This window comes from Amblyomma maculatum, chromosome 4 (genome assembly GCF_055883805.1).
Source record: "Amblyomma maculatum isolate TAMU_Amacu chromosome 4, ASM5588380v1, whole genome shotgun sequence".
Lineage (NCBI taxonomy): Eukaryota > Metazoa > Arthropoda > Arachnida > Ixodida > Ixodidae > Amblyomma > Amblyomma maculatum.
In genome coordinates this window covers 56,493,402-56,507,644 of record NC_139347.1, presented here as the reverse complement: position 1 = coordinate 56,507,644, position 14,243 = coordinate 56,493,402, and the positions used below count along the sequence as shown (strand labels likewise).

Genomic DNA, 14,243 nt, shown 5'->3' with positions numbered 1-14,243 from the left:
GACGACTTCCGATATGCAACGGGACTCAACGAATGCTCCGGGGAGGCTCAGGTACGAACGCTGTTGTACACAATGGGGAGGCAAGCTCGTGACATATTCAAGATGTTTTCACTATCTGACGAAGACGCCAAGAACTATGAAACCGTAAAGAAAAAGTTCGACGGGCACTTTGTAAAAGAGAGGAACATCGTGTACGAAAGCGCCTGTTTTCACAGACGCGTACAAATGCCAGGAGAGTCGGTAGACCAGTTTGTCACTGCGCTACACGGCTTGGCGGAACGTTGCGACTACGGTGAACTAAAAGAATGAATGATCCGAGACAGACTGGTTGTCGGGCTCCGCGACGCAAAGCTCTCGGAAGCTTTGCAAATGGATTCTCAGCTAACGCTGGCTTCGGCGCTGTCGAAGGCTCGCTTAAAGGAAAGCGTCCAACAGCAGCAAAGTACTCTACGAGGACAGCACAGCCATCAGTCATCGGAAATTCGTGACCAGGACCCCAATGTGGACGCGGTGGTTCAACAGAGGCACAAGGGACGTCTGCATGGGCAACGAACGCCGGAGGTGCGGCAGCATGGGCAACGAACGCCGGAGGTGCGGTGTCCTTTCTGCAGTGGCGACGCCCACCCCAGGACAATGTGCCCAGCCAGAGCTGCTAAGTGTCTTCACTGTGGCAAGAAGGGACATTTCGCAAAGGCCTGCTTGAAGAAAGCAACGGCTTCCGCTCAACGAAAGGTACGCGTCTCAGCGGTCAACGAGGAAACTGGAGAGCTACGCGTCTCAGCGGTCAACCAGGAAACTGGAGAGACTTTCGTGGGATCAATAGATGCATGCAGAAAAGCGCGATTTGTTCAGGTGCGCATTAATTCTGTGCCCATTTTTGCAAAGGTTGACTCAGGTGCTGAAGTGTCAGTATTACCAGCAACGTTTCCGGGATTACCGTCCCGACTGGTAAAAACCGATGAAATCTTGCTAGGTGCAGGAGGCAGTAAGCTTAACGTACTAGGCAAATTCGTAGCAGAGATCGCATGGAAAGAGAAAACTGTGTATCAAACATGCTACGTTGTCAGTCAGTTACGCGACGTCCTTCTAGGATTACCTGCACTTGAGGTCTTAGGTATCGTGAAATTTGCAGACGCGGTCGAGTCGGGAAACCTGCAGTACGAGACGCGTTTTCCAGAAATGTTCCGCGGTCTAGGTACGATGCCAGGGCAGTACATCATCAGGCTACAAGCTGGCGCTATCCCGCATGCCATAAGCGCTCCACGCAGGGTACCAATTCCCCTGAGGGAGTCCCTGAAGCGCGAAATAGATAAAATGGAGCGTTTAGGCATAATCAGGAAAGTGGATGGGCCCACCGAATGGTGCGCCGGAATAGTTCCGGTAGTGAAGCCCTCAGGAGACCTGAGAGTTTGCGTAGACCTCACTAAATTGAACAAATGCGTAGTTCGAGAGCGATTTACGTTACCAACTGTGGATCAAGCTCTAGGGTCACTGTCGGGAGCGAAATGGTTTTCAAAGCTCGATGCCAACTCAGGCTTCCACCAGGTGCGACTTAGTAAAGACTCGGAAGAGCTAACCACGTTCTTAACACCCTTCGGTAGATACTGTTTCACGCGACTACCCTTTGGAATTACCTCCGCTCCGGAGTACTTCCAAAAGAGAATGTCTGAGATACTAGGTGGCCTGCCGGGGGTCGTTAATCTCATGGACGATGTCCTAGTGTTTGGCGAAAGCAAAGCTCAACACGATGAGCGTTTAAGTAACGTGATCACACGCCTAGCAAGGGCAAATGTGACATTAAACAAAGAGAAATGCTTATTCGGGGTTAGACAAGTGCGTTTTTTGGGTCACATTTTGAATGAGGAAGGTATTCATCTTGATCCAGCGAAGGTCAGTGCTATAAAAGATTTGAGAGCACCCAGAAACGTTACTGAGCTTAGAAGCATTTTGGGCATGGCGAATCATTTGGGCCGCTTCCTGCCACATTTAGCCCAAGTGACTGCTCCCATGCGTGTTCTTTTGCACAAGGATAGGGACTGGGTCTGGGACAGCAATCAGGAAAAAGCGTTCCAAGAACTCAAAGCGCTCATTTGTTCAGCGCAATGCAGGGCTTTGTACGACGCTTCACTACAAACCACTCTTTCAGCCGACGCATCGTCTTTTGGTCTGGGAGCAGTTTTGTTTCAAAAGCAAAAAGACGGGCAACGTAGACCAGTTGCATTCGCTTCTCGTTCGCTCACCAAAACCGAGCAACGGTACTCCCAGATCGAAAAGGAGGCGCTGGCGTTGACGTGGGCAGCGGAAAGGTTTGATGAGTATATACGTGGTCTGGAAGTTGTTTTTGAAACTGACCACAAGCCCTTGGTGTCGCTGTTGGGTCACATGGCAATCGATGCTATGCCGCCAAGAATTCAACGTTTTCGTCTGCGCCTGATGCGATACAGTTTTTCTGTATTATATGTACCAGGCAAATCGCTAACCACTGCTGATACTCTTTCACGTTCGCCGTTAGCTCGTACGAAAGTGGAAAGCTGTTTAACTGTCTCAGAAGTAACCGCTTACTCGAACGCTTGTTTACTGGGTTTAGAAACAGGCGACGATTTCTTGAAAAGAGTAAAAGAAGGTCAAGCAAAAGACGAAGTGTGTCGAAGCTTGCGCACAGTGTGCAAAAAAGGGTGGCCCAGGAAACAAAATGTTCCCTGTTATCTTCTGCCATACTGGCAGGAACGTGCATGCATTACTTTGGTGAACGGGTTTCTGCTCAAAGGTATGAGGCTTATCATTCCTCAGACCCTTCGCAAGGAAGCGCTAAGCAAACTGCATGACGGTCACCAAGGCATCTCGCGATGCCGCAGTGTGGCTAAAGGTTCTGTCTGGTGGCCGGGACTTAGCACTGAGATAGCGTCATTCGTGAAACAGTGCAGCGTTTGCGCGAGGCATGCGCCAGAACAGATCGAACCGATGATTGCATCGCCAACGCTCTCTTTTCCTTGGGAGAGAGTAGGGGTCGATCTGTTTCAAATTCAGGGACAGCAATATCTTGTCGTAGTAGACTATCTTTCGCGATACCCAGAGATTGCCATTCTTCCGTCAACAAAGTCTGCTACCGTGATAAGCCGAATGAAAAGCATTTTTGCGAGACATAGCATTCCCGAGTGTGTGGTGACAGACAATGGTCCCCAATTTGTCAGTGCCGAGTTCGAGAAATTTGCAAAACTGTATGGCTTCCGTCATGTCACCTCGAGTCCGAGGCACCCCCAGGGAAACGGGGAAGTCGAACGTATGGTAAAGACGGTTAAGAATCTCATTCTAAAATCGGACGACCCTTACTTAGCCTTGCTGGCTTATAGGGCCACACCTGGTGTTCTGAACGTCAGCCCAGCGGAGATACTGATGGGTAGAAGGCTTAGGACGAGAGTCCCAATGCTGCCTTCGCACCGCAATCCGGGACAATGCTGTCTGCAAGAAGTGGCAGCCAAGGACCGTAAAGTCAGAAAGGAGCAAAGCCGCCACTTCGACCGACGTCACCGGTCTAAAAATCTCCCAAAGCTGGAAGCAGGTGATGTGGTGTGGGTGACTGATCTCCGTACCAAAGGTACAGTGCTCGGAGCAGCACCACAGCCGCGTTCATACCGTGTGCAAACGGAAAACGGGGTTGAAGTCCGTCGAAACAGGAGAATGCTTAACCGTCTCCCAAAAGACCGGGTAGATAGCGGGAACTACGAATTTCCGGATAGTCAGGAACAGCCCAGCAGGGCCGGATTGGTAACTGGAGTAGACAACCAATTTGATGAAGCTCCGGAAGCTTTGGTGCCTCTAACTCAGACGGAGACTGACGGTGGCAGTTCTCAAGCTAGAATTGTAACTACGACCAGATTTGGAAGAGTTGTTCGCAAACCCATAAGGCTGGGCGTGGACGACTGATGCTGGAGTGACTGTGTTCTGTCGTGTTTTCTTGGGTGTGTTCCAATGTTATTTTGAAGTGTATGCATGTAAAGTTAATAGTGCTTGAAAAGGGGGATGTGCTGTTATCATCTGTTTTGGTTTGGCTTGGCTTGGCTGGCAGCTGCGACTGCGATAGTGGCGCTAGTGTATCTGTGGCGCAAGTGTGGCGCAAGTGTATAAAAGCGGAGTGCGAGAATAAACGGGGGTTCATTTCGTCGCTTGGGAGCTCGGTGTCTGGACTGCTTTCTCTGGCAGCGTTCCGGCGCGGGTGCAACGGCGCCCCCCCCTGCCTGGGCTAACACGACAAACAGCACCCAGGAATTAGCAACGAGAAGTGGCCTTGTAGCCATCTTCTGCTCATGCCGTCTTTCGCGGAAATGGTGAAAACAGCGATAGCTTTTGCTGTGACGTACCATTTTCCACACTGCATGGCTGTGATGCAAAAAAACCACCCTAGCTGGTGCTTAAGCTGCCATCACCATGGGCTAACGGTGATGTGCAGAGAAACAAACCTATCTGGAGCATGGTTTTTGCGCTCTCCGGAGTCACTGCAAGCATCTTCGAAAATGTTGATAAAGCTCGAGGAAAGATCTTCACATTTCTCTACCACGGATTGTCTGAATTTCCGCTTCATCAGTGAATAAATTGCGCTGCTTTTACGCACGTTTCTTACAAAGTTTTTTCTTTATTACGAATGTTGGCCATATCGAACTACTTTACAATTTTTTACTAGTTCCCAGTAACGAGGTTTTACTGTATTCACTTTCACGAATATTTTAATGCCTTAAAAAGCCTGCCAGAAAAGGCTTAGCTGCACAAAGAGTGCTGTTGTTAATTACTACAACTACGTAAATGTTACTGCAACAAGTACAGTATGATATCAGCTATATTCAAGTTCATTGTAGCTTTGTAGAGCTCTCTTGGCAAATCAGTTCATATTGAGTATGGCAAGGATGTGGGTTTGCACTAAGAGACATTCACAAGAGAGGTGAGACGAGACAAGAGTGCAATATTATATTTATGTTTGCGGTAGCTGGAAGACACATTTCAACTCTCATGAATACACACGTTTTAAAACTATACACACCATGGAAACTCCCTGCAGAGGTTTGCCTGCTTCAAGATATTGCATACCGTGGAATAGCAAACTCATTTCAGAACATGGGCATATAGAAAAGGAAGGTTTTCTTACATTAAATATTGTTACGAAGCGGCAAGCCGATGAAGACAGGAGACAGAACATGACCGATGACGATGGTAGATGACGTTTAATGAATGTTCGCGGGCCTAGCGCGAGCGCTCCTTCCCGCGCCACTGCCCGCTTCTTCTTCCTTGTCGTCCGTAACATGACCCGGGGCCACCGAGCGATCGTCCCGATCGTGGACGAGGAAGTTTAGCGATTTTAATGATCTTATGGCATGATGATGGGCGTGTCTGGATGCTTGAAGAAGAAGAGGAAGAAGGAAGAATAGAACGGCTTGCCGGTACGATGTCTGATGCGTGGGTGATCCGCCTCCCTTGGAGCTGTCAACCATCCGTCACCAGAGTCCATGGGACCGATGGCTCGAGGTCACGTCAGGCAGCTTGGGCGGAGGTTGCGTGTTCGTGTCCATCGGTTCCTTCGGGTCATTCGGGTCTTTCGGGTCCTTCATCTCGGTTCTGATTGGTATGTCTGTTCTCCTTGTCTACAGGTCCGGGCTGGGGGCTGGGCGGTGGTAGTTGTTCCGGTCTGGGCTTGAAGGGCTGGGGCGAAGCTGCTCGGCGATGTCCCTGCGCCCTCGGTGATGGTCCCGGCTTGAAGATGGCGTCGATGCTCCAAGGCGAGGATGGGGATGCCGTACGCCGCACCTCCAACCGAATGTTACGAAGCGGCAAGCCGATGAAGACAGGAGACAGAACATGACCGATGACGATGGTAGATGACGTTTAATGAATGTTCGCGGGCCTAGCGCGAGCGCTCCTTCCCGCGCCACTGCCCGCTTCTTCTTCCTTGTCGTCCGTAACAATATGTACATCCATAATAGCAACCAGATGAAAAATATTATCATCAAACCATTCGTGGCAAGGGTACGTCTGTTCAGTTTACCATAGCTAGATGCAAACATGTTTTCTAGTCATGTACTGTTAAGCGAAATGATACATATAGTGTTCTAATCTTCACAAATGAAAATAATCATAAAAAAGCACCAGTACCAATAAGTGTCTAAACTTGTCGAGCATTTAAGAAAACCTCGATTCCGGCTAAAGTGATATACAGCCAATAGCTGTCAGAGCTGTCATCTTGATCTCGACTAATGTCTGGTGATTTTCTTTTGTCACCTTTGCGGCTTTTCTAGTGGTACATATAGTTGGCATACAAAAGCCACCTACTCCATGAACTTAGCAAAACTGCTCAGACAGGCTGTCAAAACTTCCGTACGACCTCTACCACCTCCCTACTGGTGCTGCCAAGCTGGCACAAGGACAAGTGGTGACAGTGCCCCAAACCGCAGTGCTCCATGTCATCTCGGAGATGGGAATGCATCGGGGGACCACTCCACTCGACGGGGCATGCGTCGCACTTTAATCACTCTCTTGCCGGTACAGCAGTTGTGAATGCACATATTCCCATCCATCACTGCTGCACAGAAAGTGAACTTACAATCTACGCTCACTACATCAAGCAGGCACTCGTCCAAAACATAGTATAATATAAAAGAGACTCAAGAAGATCTTCTTGCTGGACTATAGTTGGTGCAACATTTCAAAAATGGATGAAGCACTAACAAGACATTCACAAGAAAGGGGACCCGGAAGCACTAACAAGAAGGGGGACGCGGACAAAGCGCTCCGGTAGAGCTTTGTCTGCGTCCCTCTTCTTGTTAGTGCTTCCGTGTACCCTTTCTTGTAAATGTCTTGTTAGCACTTCGTCCCTTTTTGAAATAAAAGAGACTGCCTGATTCTACCTCTGGGCAAACTGTGGGTGTGAAGAAGCCAGTAGTATAGCCAAGAGAAGCATTCTTAGGTCTTCGGCGAGTAATGCAACAGTCTGCAGAACATTAGGTAGCAAACGACTGTATTTTTAAATGTCTGACCTGGAAGACAGCAAGAAGACTAAGGCAAGCTTTCTGTGGGCTAGGTACTCACCAAAGACGTAGAAGGCAGCCGGCCATCCTCCAAGGAAGGTTGAGTCACACAGCAGCCCAGATATGGGCATGGCCACGACGGTGCCAATCTGGCCGCCCGAGTAAATGATGGTGGCAAGCAGGCTGCGCTCGTCCTTCGGCAGCCACCGAGCTATCATGGCATGCATTGCAGGGAAGGTCACTCCCTACACAGAATAAACACACAAAACCCTACATACCAAGCCATCCCAGCTATTACATCATCACTGTTATTCCCATTAGCCAAGCTAGACCCACTGTAGAACAAAAGCAATCTCTCTGTCATGCACCGAGTAGGGCCACCACCTTATCCATGCTAACTTTTTCATCTAGTCCATCTGCCTGACTTTCTGCCATTGCCTGTTACACTAGCCATATTTTGGAATCCACCACTGTATCCCTATGTAGGACTCAAACGGGAGCTTTGAAGAGGCTACAGTGGTAGACATCAATTGCCAGTACAAGCTACTGCCCCATTGCTTTGTTCGCCTTCGTTGGCAGTCGCCTGCAGTCAACTTCTCGTTGCAGGATGCATTTGTGCCCTCCGAGCAAAGCACCCTCACCCATGGGATGGTTGGTGCCTCCACCACTATATATATATATATATATATATATATATATATATATATATATATATATATATATATATATATATATATATATATATATATATATATATATATATATAATTGAGAATCATTCTCAATTCTACCTTGAAGAAGGACGGTCTACCGTTCGAAACTGTTGGAATAAAATAGATAATCGGGAAAGTTGTGTGACATCCTGTTTGAATTTAACTCTGGCCCATTAGTAACAAGCAATCCATGTCTATATATATATATATATATATATATATATATATATATATATGTGTATGAAACAACCATAACACCCCAAAACATAGAATTTTTTGTGCCTTGTATGTACACCACCCCAAAGGCAGGCGAAATTCTCTCCTCCTACGAATCTCACTTTAAAAGCCTTTGGCTATTTTGTCTTCACATTGCATGGCTTCTCCATGCCCCTTTCTTCCTCTTGATTTAGACTAGAAAGTCATTAACCCATTCTGCTCATCTCTGAGCCTTACACCTATAATTTCCTTTTCCATACCCCATCGCATTTGCTCCAGAATTTAAGTTAAACCTTCTTTGCTAGCCTCCACATTTCTGCCCCATAGGAAGTGCTGGTAAGATAAAACTTTCATGTATTTTCTTTTTTTTTTTTTTTAGGGATGCTGGTAAATTACCATTCATGATCTAAAAGCACTTGCCAAATGCAACTCCATCCTCTTCTTATTCATTATTTCACTCTTGCAGACCAAATCTTTGATCACTATATTTCCTTAATCTATGGAGATGTACTCCCTTACCATTTCCAAAGCTGAGCTGCTAATCATAAACCGATGTTCCCTTCTGAGACTGGTGAGCATTAGTTTACATAACACACCTCTAACAGCTGCAATGCTATGATGTCTGCAGCATGGAACATTGTGAACCTGATGCACTGGTGCAACAGAAATATACTGCCTCGCTTGTTTATGGGCACTAGGTTTTTGCAAATGCAATCTTGAAAAGAAGAGAGAGCTACTAAAGAAGGCTTGAGAAACTGGCCCGCAATAGTTTTGTCGACCGTTATTACAAGAACAGGCAAGGAAAAGCTCACATTGCTTGCACAAGAGCACAAGTGCTTTTGATGCTGTGAGTCCAGATCGCTCTTACAGAAAAAATAAATATGGGTAACAGTGTTTGATGTATGGCTATAAAATCATGGGCACGATCATAGGCCCAAAATATATACTTCTGACAACAGGAGCTGAAAAAGGTTCACTCTTGCAACCGCGTACACTGCCTGCTTTATATATTAGCCACTGCCTCAGGGTGCCCCGAAATTTTCAAGACACAATTATGTGAAGCATTGCACAGCATAGCATAGCATACCATAGCATAGCATAACATAGCATACCATAGCATAACATAACATAACATAGCATAGCATAACACAACATAGCATAGCATAGCATAGCACAGAATAGCATAGCACAGCTCAATAAAACGCTAGTTTATTAATTGCAGCTGATGCCACCTTTTGTTCTGAAGCTGCCAGCAATTTACAAATGCTACCATAACCAGCCAAACAGAAATTTACTTCACGCAGCAGTCCCATAAATCTTAGATTGTTTGCTGAGAGCAAATGTTATTCAATGTTTAGAGGCACAAAACAATGGGCATAAATTGGTGGCAAAGTTATCAATCTGGCTTTGATTTGTTAGCTGGTGTACAAATCTTTGAATTCTTATCAATGATCAATTCACTGCAAAATCATGCTTGAGCTAATTGCCATTGCCTGCTTTTTAACAATCGGTCTGTGGTAATGCTTATTGATAGTCTGCCACATTGTACAGGTCAATTATATGCAGTGGTTGGACTTTTCAGCTCAAACCAATAAAGACTGATAAAAGCACAAAAAATTAAGTTTTTGAAACTCACTTTTAAAGAGAAAGGTCCCTACCGGCATGCAAAGCAGTGCTACTTGGCAGCTGAATATGAGTTACACTCAGTTCAAAATGAACTGTGTAAAGAAGCCGAGGGAATGATGTAGCAGTGGTACACTGTTGGATAACCAGTGCAGCTGTGTGATTTTAGCCATCTCTTCCCCAGGTTATGCACCCCTCTAAATTTGGAACCTCCTCGCCATTTGCTATGCTAAGCACCGTTTGAGCACCGTTTGTTGATATCATCACTCTTAGAACAGTTAGTTGGTAAGGTAGTTTTTTATCAGCTGCACGTAGGGCAATGACATGAAACTGTGCAAGGATGCCATGAAAAGCATCGTTTTCTGGCTACTGCAACGATGCAGCGCTAGTTCCATTGCTCCCATACAAATCATGTGGTGCCTTGTCCTCTCACTCTGGCCAATGTGACAACCCAATGATATCACATCACCTGAGTTTTTAAAACCAAACTTTCACTCTCTTTTTAATCTGTCAGTTATATTCTTTATCGCGCATAAATTTTTTAAAGGTAACGAAAAATCTTTAGCTTAGCTGAACTCCAAGTATTACCATCTGCACGTAATTACCGGTAAATACACTGTTCATACTAACTAAAGTACCGAGAAACCTCGCCAGGGTGGCGCAGTGGTTAGGGTGCTCGACTACTGTGCCCATGGACACGGGATTGAGTCCCAGCCTCGGCGGCCGCTTTTCGATGGAGGCGAAAAGCTAGACGCTAATCTGCTGTGCGATGTCAGTGCACGTTAAAGAACCCCAGGTGGTCGAAATTTCCGGAGCCCTTCACTATGGCGTCTCTCATAGCTTGAGTTGCTTTGGGGTGTTAAACCCCACAAACCAAACAAACCAAACCTAATATGCCGAGACAGATTCAAAGTGACTTTTCAACCGCACACAAGATTGCCGCATTAAAATAATACTTGCTGAGAAAAACTGAAACTTGAATTCTAAAATAAACACCAAAAAAAAGGGGTCTTAACTTCAAAAAATAAAAGTTTAAAAGTTCAAACCCTAATTATATGCTCGTATCATTAGCAAGATTTCAAGCCCTTCATTAGCCTTCCAGTATCTGGAATAAGGATGAGTACTCACGCAACTCACAAGTTATATACTTTCCTTTTCTAGGATATTCAATAGTTGCTGTTTATTTGGAAGTGACAGTCGAATGCATTCCAATCAATTCTGATTCATCTGCTCTTCACCATGACCATTAATCCTGGACAAATGAAATCCCTAACTTATTCCAGTATCTTACTACTTAGGCAACCTGTATCTCCCATTTTGTTCATTGCAAAACACTAGGTTAATTTAGGCTAGCGTCAGCCCATGTGAAGCTTCAGTGCAAATGAGCCAGAGGATTTAACAGAGAATTTACATTTGCTTGCAATAGATGTGACTCTCGGTGCAAGAGAGTCACTTGGTGTCTGCAAAAACCCTCAACTTCTCGCCAATGCTGACATGACAAACAGAGTTTAAAAAAGCCACACCCACCTCCCCAAGCCCCATCATGACTCGGATGGTGACGAAGGCATAGATGCTCCAAGAGGCAGCAGCCGGGGTCAGAAGAGTGAGCAAAGCAGTGAGAAGCACACCAATGCCATACAGCCACTTGGCTCCGATTCGCTCTGCCAGCCGGCCTCCAGGAATCTGGGTGACGACATAGCCATAGAAGAAGGCGCCCAGTATGATGCCCTGCTCGTACTCATTCCACACAAATGTTCCGTCCTGGCGAAAAAGAGAGAGAGAAAGAGATAAATGAAAAATAAAAATACAGCTAAATATACAGGCCCAATGAGAACAATGAAGATGTTCTGAAAGTTTCCGGCCCCATCAATCTAACGACTAATGCTGAACCCATGTATACTGTAGCAAATTTGCAATGTGTCTTGAATTTTACAATGGCACTGTGCCCCATGCCTTACTGACCATGATGCAAGGTTTTCCATGCTATTTACAACAAAAAAAAAAAAAATTCTGCTCTCCGTTTTAGTCTGTGTGTTTATCTAGGGACACACTTACGATAGCTGATGTGCCTTCTTTTCAGATAGCGTTGTTCACTGTGACAGGCTCCACAGCCAGCACAAAGCTAGGTCTGCGATTACTCTTTGAACTCATCAATTGTCCTAAGTTGCGCTCCTCTGTGAATATTGGAGTCTTCAGTAAATAATGAACTCTAATAATTATTATCAGTGTATCTGCTTTTGTCTTGCAGTCTTACACATGCTATTGACCCCATTACTTTGCTTTTTCGATACTCTTATTTACTGCTTCCTAGCTATCTTTGTACCTATCACAAGTACTGCATTCCTCTCATTGCTGACAGGCTACTGATAAATAAGCTGATAAGCAAGTGAATCCCTGACCGTGGACAAGTGTCTTGTCCTAAGGAAGGGTGACATGGGAGTGCAGAATAGAGAAGAAAAAAAAGGAAAAGAAATATATATTGATTTTACAAACGCAACTCTTTTCTTCATGTATTATAACGAGCACCCTCATTTTCCTTTCATTTATCTGCTTAAAGCAGTAGTGCAACTTACCTGCATCTTCTCCCTTGTATTGTTGGCAAGGTCCGCTTTACATTCCTCTCCCGATGAAGGCGTGTTGTTGCCATGTATGGCCGTGTGATTCACCATGGCAACTAGGGCAACACTTAAGTTCACCCTCAGTGCATACACGTTGACAAAGCCCAAGAACCCCATGAGTGCAAGCACGTGACGAGTCTGCACAGCATCGTAGATACCTGCAAGTTTGGGAATTATCAGTCTGCCTTAGTCCTCAAAGCACTTGACCAAAAATGCATGTTCCTATATAGCTTTCATTAGCTCATGGCAAGCTGTCAGCAGATAATAACGACAATAGTGAATAGTAACCAACAATGTATAATCACCAAACAAAAGTTGTCAACAGGATGCCTTAAAAAAAATTTTTTTGAGAATGATTATATCACCTCTGCGTACTTCAAAGATCTATTGATAAAGTTATGAAACAAACAAAAAAACAAGCAGTATTTAGTGAGGTTTTAAATCCCATAGAAAAGAAGTGCTGACGTTCCGGCATTCTTCATTAAATACTGCCATTCTTTTTACTGTTGTAAAAATGTGTAAATGAAGCTTAGAAGCTTGGAAGAGTTGATAATGCTTGTGCAATTTAAACAACTGTTCTTTGTTTTTACTTTGTGAAGAATGCCCGGTTTATGGATCTACTAAAGACGCACTTAAACTTTTATAACAAAGTTTTCACACCATCGAAGAGAAAACAGAGTGCACGAGTATTGATTCTCCCTCATCAAAAATCTCAGTTTGCTGTCCTCATTTCAGTTATCGTGTTCGCATTTCATTTGTTACTCACAGCCAAATTTTACAGCACAGGCAGCTTTACTAATGCTGTGAAAACGTCTGATCCATGTAAAAGTAGAACTCCACAAATATGAAGTTCTCAACATAACAAAATATCCCTTTACCCAGCAAACATTGCTTCAATGCAATGAATTTGGTCTCTATCAACAATAAAACACCTTCCTTATGTAATCTTGGAATGTTGCTACAAGGAAGGTTTCTGCAATCCACTTACTTACACATGAGCCTAACAGAAAATATCATACCCTGATAGGCATATTCATTTCACTCAAATCACCCACGCAATGATAACTAGATGGCATGACATCATTTCAACCATTTAAAAAAAAAAATAAAGACATTCCTTCCTTCTTTTTGCATTACTGTTGACTTCCTTCATACATAACTCAAGGGATAATTAACAGAGCATGATACGCAAAGTCATGGCGAAACACAGTGATGATGCCAAATATTAATATGTGACAAACAAGACCAGTGTTTCAAAGAAAAATGTGCTGAGTACTAGGTAGTGAACTATTGGAAGTGATAAGGGAGTCCATGTGTTCAGTGCAGGTAGTGACTGCAGATCAACACTGCGAAAGTGAAATAACCAGGAGAATAAAAATGGGGTGTAGCTCACTTGACAGGGACACTTAGGTGATAGAGAGTAATTGACGAAATATGGTATTTGTTCTCCAGTGCACATATATAGTTACCATTATGATTCTAATGAAGGTGCTCTTAATATGAGCTGCAGTTGAGTTGATGAAAAGAGCTGTGGGTCCGATGAAATGAACATTCAACTTGTCTTTAGTATGGTATGTTGTTTGCACTAGTCTCACCGCTACATTAAAAAAATCTCTCTCAACCCATACAGCTTCTTCAACACGAAAGCTAGCAAAAGTCATTCCCTTACCCAAATCCAGTAACATGCGGCTATTGTCCATTGTACTTGCATGACATCCCATTAATGTAAGTTGCTAGAATATACGTATTTTCAAACATATCATAGTTTTCCCCAAGTCTGAAGATGTTGAGTAACTGCCAGCATGGCTTTCGTCATGGATTCAGCACTGTCAAACATTCAGCTGAATTCTTTCATGACACCCTTTTTTTTCTTTTTATATGAGTAAACAAGATGACTGCATATTTACAGACCTAAAATGTTTGGTATCGTCCCTCACAGCAAATGCACTCAAAACCTTAGCTCTTTATTGAGAATTCTTAATCTTGTTACCTGCATAGCTATTTTTCTTTTCCAACGCTAGTAGTATGTATATTTCAGTTCCACTAGATCATCGGTCATCGACC

At 44.6% G+C, this 14,243-nt stretch overlaps 1 protein-coding gene across 1 annotated transcript in view; it reads right to left on the bottom strand.

Annotated features, from left to right (window-relative positions):
• LOC146191112 (sialin-like) overlaps positions 1-14,243 on the bottom strand; it is a 43,912-nt gene that overhangs the window by 21,190 nt on the left and 8,479 nt on the right. Inside the window, exons 2-4 of the mRNA XM_084601591.1 lie at positions 12,135-12,337; positions 11,089-11,322; positions 7,072-7,255 (exon numbers count right to left, since the gene is read on the bottom strand). Of these exons, the coding sequence (XP_084457717.1) occupies positions 7,072-7,255; positions 11,089-11,322; positions 12,135-12,337 (621 nt within the window). The remainder of the gene's footprint in view (positions 1-7,071; positions 7,256-11,088; positions 11,323-12,134; positions 12,338-14,243) is intronic.